At 37.3% G+C, this 21522-nt stretch overlaps 8 protein-coding genes, 2 non-coding genes and 8 pseudogenes across 10 annotated transcripts; 6 read left to right on the plus strand and 12 right to left on the minus strand.

Annotated features, from left to right (window-relative positions):
• Positions 1-1304: 1304 nt before the first annotated feature.
• Positions 1305-7040, minus strand: LOC117781312 (annotated as a pseudogene).
• Positions 2013-2381, plus strand: LOC117779574 (annotated as a pseudogene).
• Positions 2508-2626, minus strand: LOC117782434. The gene has a single exon (XR_004617262.1). It is a non-coding gene; the product is annotated as a 5S ribosomal RNA (ribosomal RNA).
• Positions 2966-9013, minus strand: LOC117781313 (annotated as a pseudogene).
• On the minus strand, positions 2974-3438 carry LOC117779565 (annotated as a pseudogene).
• LOC117779570 (histone H2B-like) lies at positions 3630-4091 on the plus strand. Its single transcript, XM_034615801.1, is given in 2 exon segments — positions 3630-3862; positions 3864-4091. Coding segments are annotated over 2 exon segments (372 nt in total). The 5' UTR covers positions 3630-3661; the 3' UTR covers positions 4035-4091.
• LOC117779561 lies at positions 4981-5426 on the minus strand (annotated as a pseudogene).
• Positions 9014-9506: 493 nt separating the features above from the next.
• Positions 9507-10069, minus strand: LOC117781314 (annotated as a pseudogene).
• Positions 10070-12172: 2103 nt separating this feature from the next.
• LOC117779577 lies at positions 12173-12545 on the plus strand (annotated as a pseudogene).
• Positions 12546-12673: 128 nt separating this feature from the next.
• LOC117782445 lies at positions 12674-12792 on the minus strand. Its single transcript, XR_004617269.1, has one exon. It is a non-coding gene; the product is annotated as a 5S ribosomal RNA (ribosomal RNA).
• Positions 12793-13168: 376 nt separating this feature from the next.
• On the minus strand, positions 13169-13641 carry LOC117779567 (histone H2A). The gene has a single exon (XM_034615799.1). The coding sequence runs from the start codon at positions 13571-13573 to the stop codon at positions 13199-13201; it is 375 nt and encodes a 124-aa protein (XP_034471690.1). The 5' UTR covers positions 13574-13641; the 3' UTR covers positions 13169-13198.
• A 114-nt stretch (positions 13642-13755) lies between these two features.
• LOC117779571 (histone H2B) lies at positions 13756-14259 on the plus strand. Its single transcript, XM_034615802.1, has one exon. The coding sequence runs from the start codon at positions 13831-13833 to the stop codon at positions 14200-14202; it is 372 nt and encodes a 123-aa protein (XP_034471693.1). The 5' UTR covers positions 13756-13830; the 3' UTR covers positions 14203-14259.
• Positions 14260-14780: 521 nt separating this feature from the next.
• LOC117779558 (histone H1-like) lies at positions 14781-15650 on the minus strand. The gene has a single exon (XM_034615792.1). The coding sequence runs from the start codon at positions 15613-15615 to the stop codon at positions 14851-14853; it is 765 nt and encodes a 254-aa protein (XP_034471683.1). The 5' UTR covers positions 15616-15650; the 3' UTR covers positions 14781-14850.
• A 2078-nt stretch (positions 15651-17728) lies between these two features.
• On the plus strand, positions 17729-18169 carry LOC117779564 (histone H4-like). Its single transcript, XM_034615797.1, has one exon. The coding sequence runs from the start codon at positions 17791-17793 to the stop codon at positions 18166-18168; it is 378 nt and encodes a 125-aa protein (XP_034471688.1). The 5' UTR covers positions 17729-17790; the 3' UTR covers position 18169.
• Positions 18170-18258: 89 nt separating this feature from the next.
• Positions 18259-18378, minus strand: LOC117782418 (annotated as a pseudogene).
• Positions 18379-18744: 366 nt separating this feature from the next.
• On the minus strand, positions 18745-19224 carry LOC117779566 (histone H2A). Its single transcript, XM_034615798.1, has one exon. The coding sequence runs from the start codon at positions 19159-19161 to the stop codon at positions 18787-18789; it is 375 nt and encodes a 124-aa protein (XP_034471689.1). The 5' UTR covers positions 19162-19224; the 3' UTR covers positions 18745-18786.
• Positions 19225-19343: 119 nt separating this feature from the next.
• Positions 19344-19847, plus strand: LOC117779572 (histone H2B). The gene has a single exon (XM_034615803.1). It carries the CDS (start codon positions 19419-19421, stop codon positions 19788-19790), a length of 372 nt encoding a protein of 123 aa, XP_034471694.1. The 5' UTR covers positions 19344-19418; the 3' UTR covers positions 19791-19847.
• A 521-nt stretch (positions 19848-20368) lies between these two features.
• Positions 20369-21239, minus strand: LOC117779559 (histone H1-like). The gene has a single exon (XM_034615794.1). The coding sequence runs from the start codon at positions 21201-21203 to the stop codon at positions 20439-20441; it is 765 nt and encodes a 254-aa protein (XP_034471685.1). The 5' UTR covers positions 21204-21239; the 3' UTR covers positions 20369-20438.
• Between the last annotated feature and the right edge of the window lie 283 nt (positions 21240-21522).

Raw genomic sequence — 21522 nt, forward strand, 5'->3', positions numbered from 1 at the left:
GCTTGCGACTAATAAGTTTGCCATTAAGCTATTATTAATTTAACATTTAAAAGAGTTTGTAGTTCTATACTTAAGTAGTAATTTATTTGAATATTTTGTTAAATATTTAAACAACAAAATGTAATTTAGTTTATATTGCTATTATCATTCACTGCGGTCAAATAACGACGTCAAAACTAACTATGTGTCATCGTAAAACAAATTGTGGCATAAAAACATATTTATTAAATATAAATAGAATAAAATAGTAATAACTTTTATTGAATATATATACCTTGAACAATTCTTATTCAAAATATAGCCATTAATTTGAATATAACCAACGATTTTTTTTTGCAAATATGTTTTAAACATGACCATCTACTGTTAAAATCAAGCAAACTCAGTGCAAGTAGCAATAGAAAATGGATCGGAAAAATATAAAATAATATAAAACAATAATTTTTTTTCAGTATTATAAAAAAATCTATTTGTTATTTAAATTAAATTCATTTTCTTTTTCATTCACACCAATTATATAAATAAAACGACAATTTAAGTATGCGCAGTGTACATACCATGGCCATTAGTGGTGAACAACGCAGCATAAGAAATCGAAAAAGTAAAAATATAAATAAAATTCAAAGTATAATAACAATGGTGTTTTAAAAAAACATATTACTTAGAATATATTATATATAGCTGTATGTAACTAAATTCATTCCATGTTTAAGTATTTGTATTGTATATACCAAATCAGCATTACGATTGGTAGCAAACAAAACAACATCAGAAATTGTCAATGTGAGATTATCATTTAAAAAACGATTCACTTAGATTGGATATGCAACCTAAAATAATTTCAAAAATATACATTTTTGCTATGTGAATAAAACTACCATTTAAGTAAACCATACGCTTTGTATAGGCAAGAAATAAATATTTATCAACGTATTATGGCAAATATAATTACTTACTAATTTAAGTTGCTTAAAAATATTTTTCAAATTATAAACTACACTCACAGAATACTTGAACATTAAGACATGTCATGTAAAAAAAGCAATTTGAATAGCAACAAACTAAATATATCTTATTAATATACATATATAATATTAAATATGTATACAGATAATTAACTATTTTGCTTGTATGCAAAAACTATTATTCAATATGAATGAATCAGGTCATCGTAATTTACAATCGCTTAAATAAAAAATTTATTTGTAGAAAACCTATTGATTTAAAATTTAATTATGAAAACATAAAACTTCTTTGATAATAAATTTGTGGTCCTGAAAAGGACCGATTTGTTTTGTTATTTTCTTAAGCAAAGCTCAACTTAAGCGCGCTCGCCACGAATACGTCTGGCCAATTGGATGTCCTTGGGCATAATAGTGACACGCTTGGCATGGATAGCACACAAGTTTGTGTCTTCGAAGAGGCCAACCAGGTAGGCTTCACTAGCTTCCTGCAAAGCCATTACAGCAGAGCTTTGGAAACGTAGATCGGTCTTAAAGTCCTGAGCAATTTCACGTACTAAACGCTGGAACGGGAGCTTGCGAATGAGCAACTCAGTGCTCTTCTGATACCGACGGATTTCACGAAGGGCCACAGTTCCGGGCGATAACGATGAGGCTTCTTCACACCACCGGTGGCTGGAGCACTCTTACGTGCCGCCTTGGTAGCCAGCTGCTTGCGAGGCGCCTTGCCTCCGGTCGATTTACGAGCTGTCTGCTTAGTACGAGCCATTTTTCCTTCACAATTTTTACTTTACACAGTCACTGTTGAAAACACAATAAGCGAGCAAGCGACTTGTGCCTCATTTATATAGAAAAATGGTGGTGGGTTAGAAAGAGAGCGAAACATTCGCTCTCGCTGACGTTCGTTTTACGAGGGTAGTGTGCGAGCAGGATGCAAGTGCTGCTCACTCACCTTGTTTTCTCTTTGGTATAAATAGAAGCGATTGGCTCAGTTAAAGCATTAGTGTCTTTGTGACTTTCGTGCAGTGAAAACCAAAAACTAAAAGTGAAAATGACTGGTCGCGGTAAAGGTGGCAAAGGCTTGGGTAAAGGCGGCGCCAAGCGTCATCGCAAAGTGTTGCGTGATAACATCCAGGGCATCACGAAGCCAGCTATCCGCCGTTTAGCTCGCCGTGGCGGTGTGAAGCGCATCTCTGGTCTTATTTATGAAGAAACTCGTGGTGTGCTGAAGGTTTTCTTGAAAATGTTATCCGTGATGCTGTCACATACACCGAACACGCCAAGAGGAAGACAGTCACAGCCATGGATGTTGTCTATGCTCTGAAGAGGCAAGGCCGCACTCTGTACGGTTTTGGCGGCTAGAAACCTTTGTACTACGAAATACAAACAATCATACCAATCGGTCCTTTTCAGGACCACCAAAACATACTTCAAAAGAGAAAAAATTACTCAATTAAATTTATATTTTTATTTTCATTTGAATTTAATAAAAAAAAAAAAATTTGTTATTCTTGAATTTAAAAAAAGAAAAAAGAAGACGTAGTATGCCAACAACACGCGGTGTTCCCAAGCGGTCCCCCATCTAAGTACTAACCGCGCCCGACGCTGCTTAATTTCGGTGATCGGACGAGAACCGATGTATTCAACGTGGTATGGTCGTTGGCGAGTTCACTACGACTAAAGATTACTTTAGTTTCACTTAAATTCATGAAAAATGTTAATAATAGTGTATGTAAAAGAATCTATTCTTGGATTTATATATTTATTTAACGAAACTGTACTATTTTTTACTGACCTCTGATGCCAGTAACATTATGTCTTGCAATGTGTACTTTTCCATTGCCTCAGGTAGAATTGAATGTATACACAGGTACGAAATGAAAATGGTGACCCCAGCCCTTGCAATATATTAACTACTACGATACTGTACTAAGAATTTTTCTACACCGCTTATTAAAACAATTGGATACTCAATTCAAAATCAGTCTCTTTTTCGAAAATTTGGTCGTCCTGAAAAGGACGTTTGGGTTTTTGGTTGATTTATGTACACGATATTAGTTGCTTGTAATTTATGCCTTCTTCTCGGTCTTCTTGGGCAAAAGCACTGCCTGGATATTAGGCAAAACACCGCCCTGGGCAATGGTGACGCCAGAAAGAAGTTTGTTCAACTCCTCGTCGTTGCGGATGGCCAGTTGCAGATGACGGGGGATAATCCTAGTTTTCTTGTTGTCACGCGCTGCATTACCAGCCAACTCCAAGACTTCAGCGGCCAAGTACTCCATAACGGCAGCCAAGTACACAGGAGCGCCGGCACCAACACGCTCGGCATAGTTGCCCTTGCGAAGCAGACGGTGAATACGGCCAACGGGGAACTGAAGACCAGCGCGGTTGGAACGCGACTTTGCCTTCCCTTCACTTTTCCACCTTTACCACGACCAGACATTTTTCTATACTATATTTTTATTTCACTGTTTCACTGCAAACACACAAATATCGAATGTTGCTGGCAGCCTCAAGTGTTGCTACATTTATACTTTTTCCAGTTACCTACTTGCTCAGTTAGGGGATGACAGCTGGCAGCTGACAAACCAGTTTCTCAACATGAAAGCGTTGCTATAACAAAAGTATAAATGTGAAGCACATCAGCGTGGTAGGTTAACATTTTGTGAAGTGAATTTAAAGTGAATACTAGTGAAAATATGCCCCCTAAGACTAGTGGAAAGGCAGCCAAAAAGGCTGGCAAGGCTCAGAAGAACATTACCAAGAACGATAAGAAGAAGAAGCGCAAGAGGAAGGAAAGCTATGCCATCTACATTTACAAAGTGCTCAAGCAGGTCCATCCCGACACTGGCATCTCATCCAAGGCAATGAGTATCATGAACAGCTTTGTGAACGACATTTTTTGAGCGCATTGCTGCCGAGGCCTCCCGTTTGGCCCACTACAACAAGCGCTCCACCATCACCAGTCGGGAAATCCAAACCGCTGTCCGCCTTTTGCTGCCCGGAGAATTGGCCAAGCACGCTGTCAGTGAGGGAACCAAGGCTGTCACCAAGTATACAAGCTCTAAGTAAATTTCATTGGAAATTTTATTGCAACCTAAACTAAAAGGCCCTTTTCAGGGCCACAAATTACATGCGCAAAGAATTTAAATTTTCGATATTAAATCATTAAAAATAATATATCTACCGTTAAGGATAATGGTTGAATTTTACGATCAACTCGCACCTAATAAATAAGTAGACATGTAGAATTATTGTATTATTTTGTTTTTATTTGTATTAGCTTTTATTTATTTAACGTCGACTAAAACCAGTCGACGGACAGTAAAGTAATTAAAACAAAATTTAAAAAATAAAAATTAAATAATTAAAATGAACAGTTAAATTATAAGACTTATACTGATTTAATATATTGACTTAATATTTAAAAATTTACCTAAATTGGCATTGTGAATCATCTATTCTTTAATTCTATAGCGATATTGAAGCATCTTCAGGCTTAGAATTTGAATTAGTATTTGAAGTTTCGTTGCAGAAATACAAATTGTGAATAAGTTATTCTGTTCTGACATTGTTTTCTTCGCTTGACACAACACAGATAAAATACATTATTTGAAAATTTCTTCTCTTTAGAATAAGTTTTGTAGCCCTGAAAAGGGCTTTGATAAAAACAAATCATAACTTTGAAATTTGCGCACTAATAGTCTTAGGGCTCTTATTTCTTGGCTGCTTTTGGCTCTTGACAGCAGAAGCAGCTTTGGCGCTGAAGCCGACGCTGCCTTTTAGGCTTAGGCTTAGCACTTGTGGTCTTGGGCTTTGGTGCCTTTGGCTTTGCTGCACCTGACTTGGCCTTTGCTGTTGTAGGTTCTGCCTTGACGGTACCAGTTTTCTTCGCATCCTTAGCCTTGGCCTCTCCGCTTTCTTTTCTCAGCGGTCTTTGGTTGCTACAGCTACAGCCTTTGATGATTTCTTATCAGCGGATCCAGTTGCTTTGGGGCTAGCAGTTTTCTTCTTCTTAGCTGCTGCTGATGCAGTTGTGGCAGCCACCTTCTTAGTTTTCTTCTCTACAGAGGATGCGGCAGCTTTTGGTTTGGGCTCTTTTTGGCAGATGCAGACAATTTAAATGAACCAGATGCACCCTTGCCTTTTGCTTGATCAGTTTTCCATTGGCAACCGCATTCTTCAAGTACTTCTTGATGAATGGTGCTAGCTTCTGGGCATCGCATTTGTATGTGGCACTGATATATTTCTTGATTGCCATGAGCGATGAACCACCACGTTCCTTCAAGTTCAGGATCGATGCGTCCACCATTATCTGAGTTGGAGGATGTAATGGTGGAGCCGTCGTCTTTTTTGCCTTCGATGCGGATGCTGTTGCCGCCTTTTTGGTGGCCACCTTCTTCTCTGCTGCGGCTGGTGGTGCTGCCACAGGGATGCGGATGCTGCAACTACGGACTCCGACATTGTTCACCTTATTTTTCACAGTATTTCACAGTATAAAACGTTTAGCTCTTAAAATTTAACCAAACGAAACTCAAAATTAAGAGACCTGATTACGTGAGAATCGAGTAGAAGGGCCGTAGGAGAATGTTTTCAGCATTGAACGCTTGCGACTAATAAGTTTGCCATTGCTATTATTAATTTAACATTTAAAAGAGTTTGTAGTTCTATACTTAAGTAGTAATTTATTTGAATATTTTGTTAAATATTTAAACAACAAAATGTAATTTAGTTTATATTGCTATTATCATTCACTGCGGTCAAATAACGACGTCAAAACTAACTATGTGTCATCGTAAAACAAATTGTGGCATAAAAACATATTTATTAAATATAAATAGAATAAAATAGTAATAACTTTTATTGAATATATTACCTTATTTTATGCAAATTTTTACTATATTTTTTTGCTTTTTGAAATATGTCTGTAAGTCTACTAAAAACTAAGTATAATAATATAAAAAATATTTAAAATAAAGTATTATGTTAAATTAAATTTTTCTTTAACCAATTATATAAATAAAAAAATTTAAGTATGCGCACATACCATGGCCATTAGTGGTGAACAACGCAGCATAAGAAATCGAAAAAAAAAATATAAATAAAATCAAAGTATAATAACAATGGTGTTTTAAAAAACATAACTTAGAATATATTACATGCTGTATGTAACTAAATTCATTCCATGTTTAAGTATTTGTATTGTTATACCAAATCAGCATTACGATTGGTAGCAAACAAAACAACATCAGAAATTGTCAATGTGAGATTATCATTTAAAAAATTTAGATATATGCAAAATAATAATTACATTTTGCTATTGAATAAAACTACCATTTAAGTAAAAGCTTTGATAGGCAAGAAATAAATATTTATCAACATTAAATATAATTACTTACTAATTTAAGTTGCTTAAAAATATTTTTCAAATTATAAACTACACTAAAATAGAACATTAAACATTTAAAAAATTTGAATAGCAAAAAAAATTAAATATAAAATACTTAAATAATATACATAACTATTTCTTTGATAAAAATTTTCAATATGAATTTGAATTCATCGTAATTTAATCGCAAATAATTTATAGAATATTGATTTATTTAATTATGAAATAAAACTTCTTTGATAATATTTGTGGTCCTGAAAAGGACCGATTTGTTTTGTTATTTCCTTTAAGCAAAGCTCAACTTAGCCGCTGACGAATACGTCAATTGATGTCCTGCATAATAGTGACACGCTTGGCATGGATAGCACACAAGTTTGTGTCTTGAAGAGGCCAACCAGGTAGGCTTTAGCTTCCTGCAAAGCCATTAGCAGCTTAACTTTGGAAACGTAGATCGGTCTTAAAGTCCTGAGCAATTTCACGTACTAAACGCTGGAACGGGAGCTTGCGAATGACAACTCAGTTTTCTGATACCGACGGATTTCACGAAGGGCCACAGTTCCGGGCGATAACGATGAGGCTTCTTCACACCACCGGTGGCTGGAGCACTCTTACGTGCCGCCTTGGTAGCCAGCTGCTTGCGAGGCGCCTTGCCTCCGGTTTTTACGAGCTGTCTGCTTAGTACGAGCCATTTTTCCTTCACAATTTTACTTTCACAGTCAAAACACAATAAGCGAGCAAGCGACTTGGTGCCTCATTTATATAGAAAAATGGTAGAAAGAGAGCGAAACATTCGCCTCGCTGACGTTCTGTTTTACGAGGGTAGTGTGCGAGCAGGATGCAAGTGCTGCTCACTCACTTTTGTTTTCCTCTTTGGTATCGATTGGCTCAGTTGCATTAGTGTCTTGACTTTCGTGCAGTGAAAACCAAAAAACTAAAAGTGAAAAATGACTGGTCGCGGTAAAGGTGGCAAAGGCTTGGCGGCGCCAAGCGTCTGCATCATGTCCAGGGGCCAGCCCCGCCGTTTAGCTGCCGCGGTGTGAAGCGCATCTCTGTACTTGAAAATGTTTTAGCTGTCAATACCGAAACGCCAAAAAGAAATTTTCTGAAGAAATACGGTTTCGAGAATTACTAATAAATTTGTATTTTAAACATAAAAGAATTTAATTTTTATGAGTTAAATTTAAAAAAAAATTAAGACGTAGTATGCCAACATTCACGAAGTAATAAAACGAAAAAACGTGGTATTCGTTGGCGATTCATTTTATTTAAAAAAAAGTTAATAATAGTTATGTAAAAGAATCTATTCTTGTTTATTTAACGAAACTGTACTATTTTGAATCTGATGCCAGTAACATTATGTCTTGCAATGTGTATTCCATTGCCTCAGGTAGAATTGAATGTATACACAGGTACGAAATGAAAATGGTGAATATAATACGATACTGTACTAAGAATTTTTTTCAATTAAAACAATAGGATACTCAATTCAAAATTTGGGTTTTTTTGATTTATCGAATTTTGCTTGTAATTTATGCCTTCTTCTCGGTCTTCTTGGGCAAAAGCACTGCCTGGATATTAGGCAAAACACCGCCCTGGGCAATGGTGACGCCAGAAAGAAGTTTGTTCAACTCGTCGTTGCGGATGGCCAGTTGCAGATGACGGTTATTTAGTTTTCTTAGAACCAAGACTCCTACGGGCAGCCAAGTACACAGGAGCGCCGGCACCAACACGCTCGGCATAGTTGCCCTTGCGAAGCAGACGGTGAATACGGCCAACGGGGAACTGAAGACCAGCGCGGTTGAACGCGACTTTGCCTTCCCTTCACTTTTCCATTTTTCTATACTATATTTTATTTCACTGTTTCACTGCAAACACACAAATATCGAATGTTGCTGGCAGCCTCAAGTGTTGCTACATTTATACTTTTCCAGTTACCTACTTTCAGTTAGGGATGACAGCTGGCAGCTGACAAACCAGTTTCTCAACATGAAAGCGTTGCTATAACAAAAGTATAAATGTGAAGCACATCAGCGTGGTAGGTTAACATTTTGTGAAGTGAATACTATAAATGAAGACTAGTGGAAAAAAAACAGTGAAAGAAAAATTAAAGAAGATATGAAGAACGCAAGAAGTGGAAAGGCAGCCAAAAAAGTGGCAAGGCTCATGAACAGCGATAAGATTTTGAGCGCAAGAGGAAGAAAGGCCATCTACATTTACACTCAACAGGCTCCACATCACTCGGCCAAGCTGTCCGCCTTTGCTGCCCGTTGAAGCCTGGGAGGGCCAACCAAGGCCACCAAGCCATACAAGCTTAAATAAACCTAAACCCAACACCATAAATTAGGGACGCAAAGAATTTAAATTTTCGATATTAAATCATTTAATATATCTACCGTTAAGGATAATGGTTGAATTTTAATCAACTCGCACCTAATAAATAAGTAGACATGTAGAATTATTGTATTATTTTGTTTTTATTTGTATTAGCTTTTATTTATTTAACGTCGACTAAAACCAGTCGACGGACAGTAAAGTAATTAAAACAAAATTTAAAAATAAAAATTAAATAATTAAAATGAACAGTTAAATTATAAGACTTATACTCGATTTAATATATTGACTTAATATTTAAAAATTTACCTAAAACGGCATTGTGAATCATCTATTCTTTAATTTATAGCGATATTGAAGCATCTTCAGGCTTAGAATTTGAATTAGTATTTGAAGTTTCGTTGCAGAAATACAAATTGTGAATAAGTTATTCTGTTCTGACATTGTTTTCTGCTTGACACAACACAGATAAAATACATTATTTGAAAATTTCTCTCTTTAGAATAAGTTTTGTAGCCCTGAAAAGGGCTTTGATAAAAAACAAATCTCATAACTTTGAAATTTGCGCACTAATAGTCTTAGGGCTCTTATTTCTTGGCTGCTTTTGGCTTCTTGACAGCAGAAGCAGCTTTGGCGCTGAAGCCGACGCTGCCTTTTAGGCTTAGGCTTAGCACTTGTGGTCTTGGGCTTTGGTGCCTTTGGCTTTGCTGCACTGACTTGGCCTTTGCTGTTGTAGGTTCTGCCTTGACGGTACCAGTTTTCTTCGCATCCTTAGCCTTGGCCTTCTCCGCTTTCTTTTCTCAGCGGTCTTTTGGTTGCTACAGCTACAGCCTTTGATGATTTCTTATCAGCGGATCCAGTTGCTTTGGGCTAGCAGTTTTCTTCTTCTTAGCTGCTGCTGATGCAGTTGTGGCAGCCACCTTCTTAGTTTTCTTCTCTACAGAGGATGCGGCAGCTTTGGTTTGGGCTCTTTTGGCAGATGCAGACAATTTAAATGAACCAGATGCACCCTTGCCTTTTGCTTGATCAGTTTTCCATTGGCAACCGCATTCTTCAAGTACTTCTTGATGAATGGTGCTAGCTTCTGGGCATCGCATTTGTATGTGGCACTGATATATTTCTTGATTGCCATGAGCGATGAACCACCACGTTCCTTCAAGTTCAGGATCGATGCGTCCACCATTATCTGAGTTGGAGGATGTAATGGTGGAGCTGTCGTCTTTTTTTTGCCTTCGATGCGGATGCTGTTGCCGCCTTTTTGGTGGCCACCTTCTTCTCTGCTGCGGCTGGTGGTGCTGCCACAGGGGATGCGGATGCTGCAACTACGGACTCCGACATTGTTCACCTTATTTTTCACAGTATTTCACAGTATAAAACGTTTTAGCTCTTAAAATTTAACCAAATGAAACTCAAAATTAAGAGACCCGATTACGTGAGAATCGAGTAGAAGGGCCGTAGGAGAATGTTTTCAGCATTGAACGCTTGCGACTAATAAGTTTGCCATTAAGCTATTATTAATTTAACATTTAAAAGAGTTTGTAGTTCTATACTTAAGTAGTAATTTATTTGAATATTTTGTTAAATATTTAAACAACAAAATGTAATTTAGTTTATATTGCTATTATCATTCACTGCGGTCAAATAACGACGTCAAAACTAACTATGTGTCATCGTAAAACAAATTGTGGCATAAAAACATATTTATTAAATATAAATAGAATAAAATAGTAATAACTTTTATTGAATATATATACCTTGAACAATTCTTATTCAAAATATAGCCATTAATTTGAATATAACCAACGATTTTTTTTGCAAATATGTTTTAAACATGACCATCTACTGTTAAAATCAAGCAAACTCGGAGTGCAAGTAGCAATAGAAAAATGGATCGGAAAAATATAAAATAATATAAAACAATAATTTTTTTTCAGTATTATAAAAAAATCTATTTGTTATTTAAATTAAATTCATTTTCTTTTCATTCAACCAATTATATAAATAAAACGACAATTTAAGTATGCGCAGTGTACATACCATGGCCATTAGTGGTGAACAACGCAGCATAAGAAATCGAAAAAGTAAAAATATAAATAAAATTCAAAGTATAATAACAATGGTGTTTTAAAAAACATATTACTTAGAATATATTACATATAGCTGTATGTAACTAAATTCATTCCATGTTTAAGTATTTGTATTGTATATACCAAATCAGCATTACGATTGGTAGCAAACAAAACAACATCAGAAATTGTCAATGTGAGATTATCATTTAAAAAACGATTCACTTAGATTGATATACAACCTAAAATAATTTCAAAAATATACATTTTGCTATGTGAATAAAACTACCATTTAAGTAAACCATACGCTTTGTATAGGCAAGAAATAAATATTTATCAACGTATTATGGCAAATATAATTACTTACTAATTTAAGTTGCTTAAAAATATTTTTCAAATTATAAACTACACTCACAGAATACTTGAACATTAAGACATGTCATGTAAAAAAAGCAATTTGAATAGCAACAAACTAAATATATCTTATTAATATACATATATAATATTAAATATGTATACAGATAATTAACTATTTTGCTTGTATGCAAAAACTATTATTCAATATGAATGAATCAGGTCATCGTAATTTACAATCGCTTAAATAAAAAAATTTATTTGTAGAAAACCTATTGATTTAAAATTTAATTATGAAAACATAAAACTTCTTTGATAATAAATTTGTGGTCCTGAAAAGGACCGATTTGTTTTGTTATTTTTCTTAAGCAAAGCTCAACTTAAGCGCGCTCGCCACGAATACGTCTGGCCAATTGATGTCCTTGGGCATAATAGTGACACGCTTGGCATGGATAGCACACAAGTTTGTGTCTTCGAAGAGGCCAACCAGGTAGGCTTCACTAGCTTCCTGCAAAGCCATTACAGCAGAGCTTTGGAAACGTAGATCGGTCTTAAAGTCCTGAGCAATTTCACGTACTAAACGCTGGAACGGGAGCTTGCGAATGAGCAACTCAGTGCTCTTCTGATACCGACGGATTTCACGAAGGGCCACAGTTCCGGGGCGATAACGATGAGGCTTCTTCACACCACCGGTGGCTGGAGCACTCTTACGTGCCGCCTTGGTAGCCAGCTGCTTGCGAGGCGCCTTGCCTCCGGTCGATTTACGAGCTGTCTGCTTAGTACGAGCCATTTTTCCTTCACAATTTTTACTTTACACAGTCACTGTTGAAAACACAATAAGCGAGCAAGCGACTTGGTGCCTCATTTATATAGAAAAATGGTGGTGGGTTAGAAAGAGAGCGAAACATTCGCCTCGCTGACGTTCTGTTTTACGAGGGTAGTGTGCGAGCAGGATGCAAGTGCTGCTCACTCACCTTGTTTTCCTCTCTTTGGTATAAATAGAAGCGATTGGCTCAGTTAAAGCATTAGTGTCTTTGTGACTTTCGTGCAGTGAAAACCAAAAACTAAAAGTGAAAATGACTGGTCGCGGTAAAGGTGGCAAAGGCTTGGGTAAAGGCGGCGCCAAGCGTCATCGCAAAGTGTTGCGTGATAACATCCAGGGCATCACGAAGCCAGCTATCCGCCGTTTAGCTCGCCGTGGCGGTGTGAAGCGCATCTCTGGTCTTATTTATGAAGAAACCGTGGTGTGCTGAAGGTTTTCTTGAAAATGTTATCCGTGATGCTGTCACATACACCGAACACGCCAAGAGGAAGACAGTCACAGCCATGGATGTTGTCTATGCTCTGAAGAGGCAAGGCCGCACTCTGTACGGTTTTGGCGGCTAGAAACCTTTGTACTACGAAATACAAACAATCATACCAATCGGTCCTTTTCAGGACCACCAAAACATACTTCAAAAGAGAAAAAATTACTCAATTAAATTTATATTTTTATTTTCATTTGAATTTAATAAAAAAAAAAAAAAATTTGTTATTCTTGAATTTAAAAAAAGAAAAAAGAAGACGTAGTATGCCAACAACACGCGGTGTTCCCAAGCGGTCCCCCATCTAAGTACTAACCGCGCCCGACGCTGCTTAATTTCGGTGATCGGACGAGAACCGATGTATTCAACGTGGTATGGTCGTTGGCGAGTTCACTACGACTAAAGATTACTTTAGTTTCACTTAAATTCATGAAAAATGTTAATAATAGTGTATGTAAAAGAATCTATTCTTGGATTTATATATTTATTTAACGAAACTGTACTATTTTTTACTGACCTCTGATGCCAGTAACATTATGTCTTGCAATGTGTACTTTTCCATTGCCTCAGGTAGAATTGAATGTATACACAGGTACGAAATGAAAATGGTGACCCCAGCCCTTGCAATATATTAATTACTACGATACTGTACTAAGAATTTTTCTACACCGCTTATTAAAACAATAGGATACTCAATTCAAAATCAGTCTCTTTTTTCGAAAATTTGGTCGTCCTGAAAAGGACGTTTGGGTTTTTGGTTGATTTATGTACAAGATATTAGTTGCTTGTAATTTATGCCTTCTTCTCGGTCTTCTTGGGCAAAAGCACCGCCTGGATATTAGGCAAAACACCGCCCTGGGCAATGGTGACGCCAGAAAGAAGTTTGTTCAACTCCTCGTCGTTGCGGATGGCCAGTTGCAGATGACGGGGGATAATCCTAGTTTTCTTGTTGTCACGCGCTGCATTACCAGCCAACTCCAAGACTTCAGCGGCCAAGTACTCCATAACGGCAGCCAAGTACACAGGAGCGCCGGCACCAACACGCTCGGCATAGTTGCCCTTGCGAAGCAGACGGTGAATACGGCCAACGGGGAACTGAAGACCAGCGCGGTTGGAACGCGACTTTGCCTTTCCCTTCACTTTTCCACCTTTACCACGACCAGACATTTTTCTATACTATATTTTTATTTCACTGTTTCACTGCAAACACACAAATATCGAATGTTGCTGGCAGCCTCAAGTGTTGCTACATTTATACTTTTTCCAGTTACCTACTTGCTCAGTTAGGGGATGACAGCTGGCAGCTGACAAACCAGTTTCTCAACATGAAAGCGTTGCTATAACAAAAGTATAAATGTGAAGCACATCAGCGTGGTAGGTTAACATTTTGTGAAGTGAATTTAAAGTGAATACTAAGTGAAAATATGCCCCCTAAGACTAGTGGAAAGGCAGCCAAAAAGGCTGGCAAGGCTCAGAAGAACATTACCAAGAACGATAAGAAGAAGAAGCGCAAGAGGAAGGAAAGCTATGCCATCTACATTTACAAAGTGCTCAAGCAGGTCCATCCCGACACTGGCATCTCATCCAAGGCAATGAGTATCATGAACAGCTTTGTGAACGACATTTTTGAGCGCATTGCTGCCGAGGCCTCCCGTTTGGCCCACTACAACAAGCGCTCCACCATCACCAGTCGGGAAATCCAAACCGCTGTCCGCCTTTTGCTGCCCGGAGAATTGGCCAAGCACGCTGTCAGTGAGGGAACCAAGGCTGTCACCAAGTATACAAGCTCTAAGTAAATTTCATTGGAAATTTTATTGCAACCTAAACTAAAAGGCCCTTTTCAGGGCCACAAATTACATGCGCAAAGAATTTAAATTTTCGATATTAAATCATTAAAAATAATATATCTACCGTTAAGGATAATGGTTGAATTTTACGATCAACTCGCACCTAATAAATAAGTAGACATGTAGAATTATTGTATTATTTTGTTTTTATTTGTATTAGCTTTTATTTATTTAACGTCAACTAAAACCAGTCGACGGACAGTAAAGTAATTAAAACAAAATTTAAAAAATAAAAATTAAATAATTAAATTGAACAGTTAAATTATAAGACTTATACTCGATTTAATATATTGACTTAATATTTAAAAATTTACCTAAAACGGCATTGTGAATCATCTATTCTTTAATTCTATAGCGATATTGAAGCATCTTCAGGCTTAGAATTTGAATTAGTATTTGAAGTTTCGTTGCAGAAATACAAATTGTGAATAAGTTATTCTGTTCTGACATTGTTTTCTTCGCTTGACACAACACAGATAAAATACATTATTTGAAAATTTCTTCTCTTTTAGAATAAGTTTTGTAGCCCTGAAAAGGGCTTTGATAAAAAACAAATCTCATAACTTTGAAATTTGCGCACTAATAGTCTTAGGGCTCTTATTTCTTGGCTGCTTTTGGCTTCTTGACAGCAGAAGCAGCTTTCTTTGGCGCTGAAGCCGACGCTGCCTTTTTAGGCTTAGGCTTAGCACTTGTGGTCTTGGGCTTTGGTGCCTTTGGCTTTGCTGCACTCGACTTGGCCTTTGCTGTTGTAGGTTTCGCCTTGACGGTACCAGTTTTCTTCGCATCCTTAGCCTTGGCCTTCTCCGCTTTCTTTTTCTCAGCGGTCTTTTTGGTTGCTACAGCTACAGCCTTTGATGATTTCTTATCAGCGGATCCAGTTGCTTTCTTGGGGCTAGCAGTTTTCTTCTTCTTAGCTGCTGCTGATGCAGTTGTGGCAGCCACCTTCTTAGTTTTCTTCTCTACAGAGGATGCGGCAGCTTTTGGCTTGGGCTCTTTTTTGGCAGATGCAGACAATTTAAATGAACCAGATGCACCCTTGCCTTTTGCTTGGATCAGTTTTCCATTGGCAACCGCATTCTTCAAGTACTTCTTGATGAATGGTGCTAGCTTCTGGGCATCGCATTTGTATGTGGCACTGATATATTTCTTGATTGCCATGAGCGATGAACCACCACGTTCCTTCAAGTTCAGGATCGATGCGTCCACCATTATCTGAGTTGGAGGATGTAATGGTGGAGCCGTCGTCTTTTTTGCCTTCGATGCGGATGCTGTTGCCGCCTTTTTGGTGGCCACCTTCTTCTCTGCTGCGGCTGGTGGTGCTGCCACAGGGGATGCGGATGCTGCAACTACGGACTCCGACATTGTTCACCTTATTTTTCACAGTATTTCACAGTATAAAACGTTTTAGCTCTTAAAATTTAACCAAACGAAACTCAAAATTAAGAGACCCGATTACGTGAGAATCGAGTAGAAGGGCCGTAGGAGAATGTTTTCAGCATTGAACGCTTGCGACTAATAAGTTTGCCATTAAGCTATTATTAATTTAACATTTAAAAGAGTTTGTAGTTCTATACTTAAGTAGTAATTTATTTGAATATTTTGTTAAATATTTAAACAACAAAATGTAATTTAGTTTATATTGCTATTATCATTCACTGCGGTCAAATAACGACGTCAAAACTAACTATGTGTCATCGTAAAACAAATTGTGGCATAAAAACATATTTATTAAATATAAATAGAATAAAATAGTAATAACTTTTATTGAATATATATACCTTGAACAATTCTTATTCAAAATATAGCCATTAATTTGAATATAACCAACGATTTTTTTTTGCAAATATGTTTTAAACATGACCATCTACTGTTAAAATCAAGCAAACTCGGAGTGCAAGTAGCAATAGAAAAATAGATCGGAAAAATATAAAATAATATAAAACAATAATTTTTTTTTCAGTATTATAAAAAAATCTATTTGTTATTTAAATTAAATTCATTTTCTTTTTCATTTTAACCAATTATATAGATAAAACGACAATTTAAGTATGCGCAGTGTACATACCATGGCCATTAGTGGTGAACAACGCAGCATAAGAAATCGAAAAAGTAAAAATATAAATAAAATTCAAAGTATAATAACAATGGTGTTTTAAAAAACATATTACTTAGAATATATTACATATAGCTGTATGTAACTAAATTCATTCCATGTTTAAGTATTTGTATTGTATATACCAAATCAGCATTACGATTGGTAGCAAACAAAACAACATCAGAAATTGTCAATGTGAGATTATCATTTAAAAAACGATTCACTTAGATTGGATATGCAACCTTAAATAATTTCAAAAAATATACATTTTTGCTATGTGAATAAAACTACCATTTAAGTAAACCATACGCTTTGTATAGGCAAGAAATAAATATTTATCAACGTATTATGGCAAATATAATTACTTACTAATTTAAGTTGCTTAAAAATATTTTTCAAATTATAAACTACACTCTACAGAATACTTGAACATTAAGACATGTCATGTAAAAAAAGCAATTTGAATAGCAACAAACTAAATATATCTTATTAATATACATATATAATATTAAATATGTATACAGATAATTAACTATTTTGCTTGTATGCAAAAACTATTATTCAATATGAATGAATCAGGTCATCGTAATTTACAATCGCTTAAATAAAAAAATTTATTTGTAGAAAACCTATTGATTTAAAATTTAATTATGAAAACATAAAACTTCTTTGATAAATAAATTTGTGGTCCTGAAAAGGACCGATTTGTTTTGTTATTTTTACTTAAGCAAAGCTCAACTTAAGCGCGCTCGCCACGAATACGTCTGGCCAATTGGATGTCCTTGGGCATAATAGTGACACGCTTGGCATGGATAGCACACAAGTTTGTGTCTTCGAAGAGGCCAACCAGGTAGGCTTCACTAGCTTCCTGCAAAGCCATTACAGCAGAGCTTTGGAAACGTAGATCGGTCTTAAAGTCCTGAGCAATTTCACGTACTAAACGCTGGAACGGGAGCTTGCGAATGAGCAACTCAGTGCTCTTCTGATACCGACGGATTTCACGAAGGGCCACAGTTCCGGGGCGATAACGATGAGGCTTCTTCACACCACCGGTGGCTGGAGCACTCTTACGTGCCGCCTTGGTAGCCAGCTGCTTGCGAGGCGCCTTGCCTCCGGTCGATTTACGAGCTGTCTGCTTAGTACGAGCCATTTTTCCTTCACAATTTTTTACTTTACACAGTCACTGTTGAAAACACAATAAGCGAGCAAGCGACTTGGTGCCTCATTTATATAGAAAAATGGTGGTGGGTTAGAAAGAGAGCGAAACATTCGCTCTCGCTGACGTTTCGTTTTACGAGGGTAGTGTGCGAGCAGGATGCAAGTGCTGCTCACTCACTCTTGTTTTCCTCTCTTTTGGTATAAATAGAAGCGATTGGCTCAGTTAAAGCATTAGTGTCTTTGTGACTTTCGTGCAGTGAAAACCAAAAAACTAAAAGTGAAAAATGACTGGTCGCGGTAAAGGTGGCAAAGGCTTGGGTAAAGGCGGCGCCAAGCGTCATCGCAAAGTGTTGCGTGATAACATCCAGGGCATCACGAAGCCAGCTATCCGCCGTTTAGCTCGCCGTGGCGGTGTGAAGCGCATCTCTGGTCTTATTTATGAAGAAACTCGTGGTGTGCTGAAGGTTTTCTTGGAAAATGTTATCCGTGATGCTGTCACATACACCGAACACGCCAAGAGGAAGACAGTCACAGCCATGGATGTTGTCTATGCTCTGAGGCGGCTAGAAACCTTTGTACTACGAAATACAAACAATCATACCAATCGGTCCTTTTCAGGACCACCAAAACATACTTCAAAAGAGAAAAAATTACTCAATTAAATTTATATTTTTATTTTCATTTGAATTTAATAAAAAAAAAAAAAAATTTGTTATTCTTGAATTTAAAAAAAGAAAAAAGAAGACGTAGTATGCCAACAACACGCGGTGTTCCCAAGCGGTCCCCCCATCTAAGTACTAACCGCGCCCGACGCTGCTTAATTTCGGTGATCGGACGAGAACCGATGTATTCAACGTGGTATGGTCGTTGGCGAGTTCACTACGACTAAAGATTACTTTAGTTTCACTTAAATTCATGAAAAAATGTTAATAATAGTGTATGTAAAAGAATCTATTCTTGGATTTATATATTTATTTAACGAAACTGTACTATTTTTTACTGACCTCTGATGCCAGTAACATTATGTCTTGCAATGTGTACTTTTCCATTGCCTCAGGTAGAATTGAATGTATACACAGGTACGAAATGAAAATGGTGACCCCAGCCCTTGCAATATATTAATTACTACGATACTGTACTAAGAATTTTTCTACACCGCTTATTAAAACAATAGGATACTCAATTCAAAATCAGTCTCTTTTTTCGAAAATTTGGTCGTCCTGAAAAGGACGTTTGGGTTTTTTGGTTGATTTATGTACACGATATTAGTTGCTTGTAATTTATGCCTTCTTCTCGGTCTTCTTGGGCAAAAGCACTGCCTGGATATTAGGCAAAACACCGCCCTGGGCAATGGTGACGCCAGAAAGAAGTTTGTTCAACTCCTCGTCGTTGCGGATGGCCAGTTGCAGATGACGGGGGATAATCCTAGTTTTCTTGTTGTCACGCGCTGCATTACCAGCCAACTCCAAGACTTCAGCGGCCAAGTACTCCATAACGGCAGCCAAGTACACAGGAGCGCCGGCACCAACACGCTCGGCATAGTTGCCCTTGCGAAGCAGACGGTGAATACGGCCAACGGGGAACTGAAGACCAGCGCGGTTGGAACGCGACTTTGCCTTTCCCTTCACTTTTCCACCTTTACCACGACCAGACATTTTTCTATACTATATTTTTATTTCACTGTTTCACTGCAAACACACAAATATCGAATGTTGCTGGCAGCCTCAAGTGTTGCTACATTTATACTTTTTCCAGTTACCTACTTGCTCAGTTAGGGGATGACAGCTGGCAGCTGACAAACCAGTTTCTCAACATGAAAGCGTTGCTATAACAAAAGTATAAATGTGAAGCACATCAGCGTGGTAGGTTAACATTTTGTGAAGTGAATTTAAAGTGAATACTAAGTGAAAATATGCCCCCTAAGACTAGTGGAAAGGCAGCCAAAAAGGCTGGCAAGGCTCAGAAGAACATTACCAAGAACGATAAGAAGAAGAAGCGCAAGAGGAAGGAAAGCTATGCCATCTACATTTACAAAGTGCTCAAGCAGGTCCATCCCGACACTGGCATCTCATCCAAGGCAATGAGTATCATGAACAGCTTTGTGAACGACATTTTTGAGCGCATTGCTGCCGAGGCCTCCCGTTTGGCCCACTACAACAAGCGCTCCACCATCACCAGTCGGGAAATCCAAACCGCTGTCCGCCTTTTGCTGCCCGGAGAATTGGCCAAGCACGCTGTCAGTGAGGGAACCAAGGCTGTCACCAAGTATACAAGCTCTAAGTAAATTTCATTGGAAATTTTATTGCAACCTAAACTAAAAGGCCCTTTTCAGGGCCACAAATTACATGCGCAAAGAATTTAAATTTTCGATATTAAATCATTAAAAATAATATATCTACCGTTAAGGATAATGGTTGAATTTTACGATCAACTCGCACCTAATAAATAAGTAGACATGTAGAATTATTGTATTATTTTGTTTTTATTTGTATTAGCTTTTATTTATTTAACGTCGACTAAAACCAGTCGACGGACAGTAAAGTAATAAAAACAAAATTTTAAAAATAAAAATTAAATAATTAAAATGAACAGTTAAATTATAAGACTTATACTCGATTTAATATATTGACTTAATATTTAAAAATTTACCTAAAACGGCATTGTGAATCATCTATTCTTTAATTCTATAGCGATATTGAAGCATCTTCAGGCTTAGAATTTGAATTAGTATTTGAAGTTTCGTTGCAGAAATACAAATTGTGAATAAGTTATTCTGTTCTGACATTGTTTTCTTCGCTTGACACAACACAGATAAAATACATTATTTGAAAATTTCTTCTCTTTTAGAATAAGTTTTGTAGCCCTGAAAAGGGCTTTGATAAAAAACAAATCTCATAACTTTGAAATTTGCGCACTAATAGTCTTAGGGCTCTTATTTCTTGGCTGCTTTTGGCTTCTTGACAGCAGAAGCAGCTTTCTTTGGCGCTGAAGCCGACGCTGCCTTTTTAGGCTTAGGCTTAGCACTTGTGGTCTTGGGCTTTGGTGCCTTTGGCTTTGCTGCACTCGACTTGGCCTTTGCTGTTGTAGGTTTCGCCTTGACGGTACCAGTTTTCTTCGCATCCTTAGCCTTGGCCTTCTCCGCTTTCTTTTTCTCAGCGGTCTTTTTGGTTGCTACAGCTACAGCCTTTGATGATTTCTTATCAGCGGATCCAGTTGCTTTCTTGGGGCTAGCAGTTTTCTTCTTCTTAGCTGCTGCTGATGCAGTTGTGGCAGCCACCTTCTTAGTTTTCTTCTCTACAGAGGATGCGGCAGCTTTTGGCTTGGGCTCTTTTTTGGCAGATGCAGACAATTTAAATGAACCAGATGCACCCTTGCCTTTTGCTTGGATCAGTTTTCCATTGGCAACCGCATTCTTCAAGTACTTCTTGATGAATGGTGCTAGCTTCTGGGCATCGCATTTGTATGTGGCACTGATATATTTCTTGATTGCCATGAGCGATGAACCACCACGTTCCTTCAAGTTCAGGATCGATGCGTCCACCATTATCTGAGTTGGAGGATGTAATGGTGGAGCCGTCGTCTTTTTTGCCTTCGATGCGGATGCTGTTGCCGCCTTTTTGGTGGCCACCTTCTTCTCTGCTGCGGCTGGTGGTGCTGCCACAGGGGATGCGGATGCTGCAACTACGGACTCCGACATTGTTCACCTTATTTTTCACAGTATTTCACAGTATAAAACGTATTAACTCTTAAAATTTAACCAAACGAAACTAAAAATTAAGAGACCCGATTACGTGAGAATCGAGTAGAAGGGCCGTAGGAGAATGTTTTCAGCATTGAACGCTTGCGACTAATAAGTTTGCCATTAAGCTATTATTAATTTAACATTTAAAAGAGTTTGTAGTTCTATACTTAAGTAGTAATTTATTTGAATATTTTGTTAAATATTTAAACAACAAAATGTAATTTAGTTTATATTGCTATTATCATTCACTGCGGTCAAATAACGACGTCAAAAC

This window comes from Drosophila innubila, assembly GCF_004354385.1.
Source record: "Drosophila innubila isolate TH190305 chromosome 2L unlocalized genomic scaffold, UK_Dinn_1.0 4_B_2L, whole genome shotgun sequence".
NCBI lineage: Eukaryota > Metazoa > Arthropoda > Insecta > Diptera > Drosophilidae > Drosophila > Drosophila innubila.

Coding starts and splice junctions, on each gene's coding strand:
- LOC117779567 (XM_034615799.1), bottom strand. CDS start 13,573: ATGTCTGGTCGTGGTAAAGGTGGAAAAGTGAAGGGAAAGGCAAAGTCG.
- LOC117779571 (XM_034615802.1), top strand. CDS start 13,831: ATGCCCCCTAAGACTAGTGGAAAGGCAGCCAAAAAGGCTGGCAAGGCT.
- LOC117779558 (XM_034615792.1), bottom strand. CDS start 15,615: ATGTCGGAGTCCGTAGTTGCAGCATCCGCATCCCCTGTGGCAGCACCA.
- LOC117779564 (XM_034615797.1), top strand. CDS start 17,791: ATGACTGGTCGCGGTAAAGGTGGCAAAGGCTTGGGTAAAGGCGGCGCC.
- LOC117779566 (XM_034615798.1), bottom strand. CDS start 19,161: ATGTCTGGTCGTGGTAAAGGTGGAAAAGTGAAGGGAAAGGCAAAGTCG.
- LOC117779572 (XM_034615803.1), top strand. CDS start 19,419: ATGCCCCCTAAGACTAGTGGAAAGGCAGCCAAAAAGGCTGGCAAGGCT.
- LOC117779559 (XM_034615794.1), bottom strand. CDS start 21,203: ATGTCGGAGTCCGTAGTTGCAGCATCCGCATCCCCTGTGGCAGCACCA.